Below are 2,973 nucleotides of genomic sequence, written 5' to 3'. Positions count from 1 at the left end.
ATATTTATAGACAATCTCGACGCGCTCTTAACGTTCTTCTTTTGTTTGTTTGTTTTCTACCATTTTCACGTGATTGTTAACGCAAACAATTGATGAAACAAAAGGGGAACGCGAGCGCTCGCTACATAATATTGCAGATACCCGTCGAAGCAGACGAAATAAATAATTTGACAGAAAGACAAAGAAAAACAGTTTTTTTCCGCTTTACACTAAAAGTTACATTTAATTGTTGATGATAATAATGTACAGGTTAGGATTGAGTTTGAATCCTGGAGTGATGGTGGTGGGGACGCAACGCTAAACTTATGTACACTTGTTCGTTTGTTTTTGTTGTTCACTTGTTTATAAAGTCTTTGTTGTTATTGTTGTTGTCGGTAGAGGGAGCTATGTACACGCTACTGTTGATAGGGGTTGTTGTTGTTGTTTCGTTGCTATGGTTGCTATAGTTGTTTTTGTACATGGTTGTGGTGAATCATATATCTTGAGGAAATCTTTTAACGTTCGCTTCCATTTCAGATCCTGTACAATTTCCTCAAGAGTTCTAGCTATTTGTCGTGACCGACTATCAGGTTCTTCGGGCAATCGTCGTTCTGATCTGAGGAGGCGCCGCCGCCTGCTGCTGCTGAAGAAGCGGCTGCCGCCAAAATCGCCTTCTTCTTCAGTATCCCTAAATCTTGAACGTTCTCCAGGAAACTCTTGTGCGCCGTCAGAATCTTCGCACTTTCGACGTCCTTCTTCAGCTCCTCCATGTCGCGCTTCAGTTTCGCCCTGCGATTCTGAAACCAGGTGATGACTTGCGCGTTCGTCAGACCCAAACTGGACGCGATCTCGTCACGATCCGCCGGACTCAGGTACTTCTGATACAGGAAACGTTTCTCCAGCTCGAAGATCTGATGATTCGTGAACGCCGTCCGCGACTTTCGCTTCTTCTTCGGCTGCTGACGATTGTTGAACAGATTCAGGTGGCTCTGACCGTCTGCAAACAAACGAAGAGAAAAAAAAAACAAATGAGAATTTCGATCAGGAAAACAAGTGCACCCCACAAACGCCCCAACCCCAATTTTCGACACCATTAATACGCATTAGGACTGCAGCAGCAACAGCAACAGCTACATAACACAGATTTGTCTGAAATCGCAATGACTCTTTCAATTATTGCACGTGCGGAGGGAGCAACCAACAGCCGCCCTCCGCCACTTCTTAATTAAATCTCTGTCCGTCCATTCGACCGAGCGAGTGAGCTTCAAAACCTGATTTATACGATGATCCCTACTTTATTTATTAACTCAAAGCCTCCTAACAAAAAAAAAACATTCCTCAAACTCACAGCGCACTTGTTAATTCAGTCGATTCTAGCATTCAATTGTTTGTATTAAACGTACTGCAACTTGTTTTTTTTTTTCGAAAACTATGATGTTTAGTTATTAAGTGAAATAGTTAGTTTACAAGTGTGCGATGGATGTGAAGGATGAAGACGGAAAGGCCCTCGTTAAATACACTAAGTACGCATTTAGGATTCGCTCAACGAGTCGGATTTAGCGACTATTTGGAATGGTAAAAAAAGTGGAGGAGAAGGAATGAAAACGAGCGAAGGAAACGAAAATGAACGTGAAACAAGAGAAGATTATGAATAAGAAGGATGAAGAGTTTGGCGACGTCCGTGCACAGAGTTATGGCTTTATTAACATCCTCGACGCGTAACTTAATTACTTTTAAAATTAGCCCGACGTGTAAAACTCTTTAGGACGGAGATATTTCTCTCGTCGCGCTTCGAACATGCGTTTGTCATTAGGTGGTGAAGCAGAAGTAGAAGAAGTAGAGGCAGAAGCAAACGATGATAATATTAAATAACGATAATTCAAGCGCTGGAATCCCCAAGAGATGAAGATTTTTCCGAAGTAGTCTCAAAGCGAGATGAAAATGTGGTGAAAAGAAATTAAGATTCCGACGACACGCTCAATTGCCCGAAAAACGTTGCGTGGACGCAAATAGAAGCCGAGCACTGATTTATTTATTCGTTCGTTTCTCAATTTCCATTCGAGAGATGTCGCCTCACTTGTTTTTGTTAATTATGTTTGCTGAAGAATTCGTAGAGTGTAGAAATGATTGAAAGGAAGAAAGAAAGAGATATGTGTGTGTGTAGGTTAATTCGGTAATTTGAGATGATTACAGGGCGGCCGCCGGCAGAGGGGGTTGGCGCTTCCGAGCGCGGCTCTTTTCAACTGTTTCCGAAACGGTCGCGGCCGCCCCACTAAAATCCCTCGATTCTTTTAGTATATAGTGTGTGGTGTTGCTTTACAATAACGAGTGAAGATGATGATGATGATGAGAAACGTTAAAAAGATCACCTGGCAATTTCATTCGAAAAAATAATTCTCTTTGTGGAAGCTTTTAATAATTCCATCCATCAAAAAACATCTTAATAACTCAAAAACCACCACCACCTTTCTTTTTCTGTTGCAATCTCCACCTATTCATCTTTCTCTTCTTTTCATTTTTCTCGACCTCCCAATAGAAAGAAATAATAAGAGGGATTTAACTTAATTTAGATTGATTATCTCTTCAATTTTTTTTCTTTCTCAACCTTCTTTTTTTACAATAATTGATACTAATTGATTCTCTTCTTTTCAATTTATAAATTATAGTTTCCAGTTTTCCCAACTGAATAAATATTTACAAAAAAAGAAATCTGAAGGGGCGACTATTCGAAAAAACAAAAGAGGAAAAACAACGCGTGATTGGTTGATGGGCGTGTCCGTCGGAATGAAACAATTGATAATAATGAATAAGATGGCCGCGTGTAAATTTAAAAAAAAAAACAAATGAGCGCAGGAAATTGAATTTGTTTTAAAAAAAAGAAAGAGGAAGATTGGATGAGGAGATATACGTGAATTCCCGAAAATCGAAAGGAAGTAAGCAAGACTTCCGGATCCGGTCTATATTTCACCGACACAAATAAAAAGAGGATCGAAG

The 2,973-nt window shown here is 40.1% G+C and overlaps 1 protein-coding gene across 1 annotated transcript in view; it reads right to left on the bottom strand.

The window, feature by feature from the left end:
• Positions 1-545: 545 nt before the first annotated feature.
• The window catches only part of LOC108556951 (zinc finger protein 2-like), a 12,269-nt gene continuing 9,841 nt past the window's right edge, over positions 546-2,973 (bottom strand). Inside the window, exons 3-4 of the mRNA XM_017913308.1 lie at positions 639-976; positions 546-590 (exon numbers count right to left, since the gene is read on the bottom strand). Of these exons, the coding sequence (XP_017768797.1) occupies positions 546-590; positions 639-976 (383 nt within the window). The remainder of the gene's footprint in view (positions 591-638; positions 977-2,973) is intronic.

Source organism: Nicrophorus vespilloides, unplaced genomic scaffold, assembly GCF_001412225.1.
Source record: "Nicrophorus vespilloides isolate i.1.1-1 unplaced genomic scaffold, Nicve_v1.0, whole genome shotgun sequence".
NCBI lineage: Eukaryota > Metazoa > Arthropoda > Insecta > Coleoptera > Silphidae > Nicrophorus > Nicrophorus vespilloides.
This window is presented reverse-complemented; position numbering and strand designations above follow the sequence as displayed.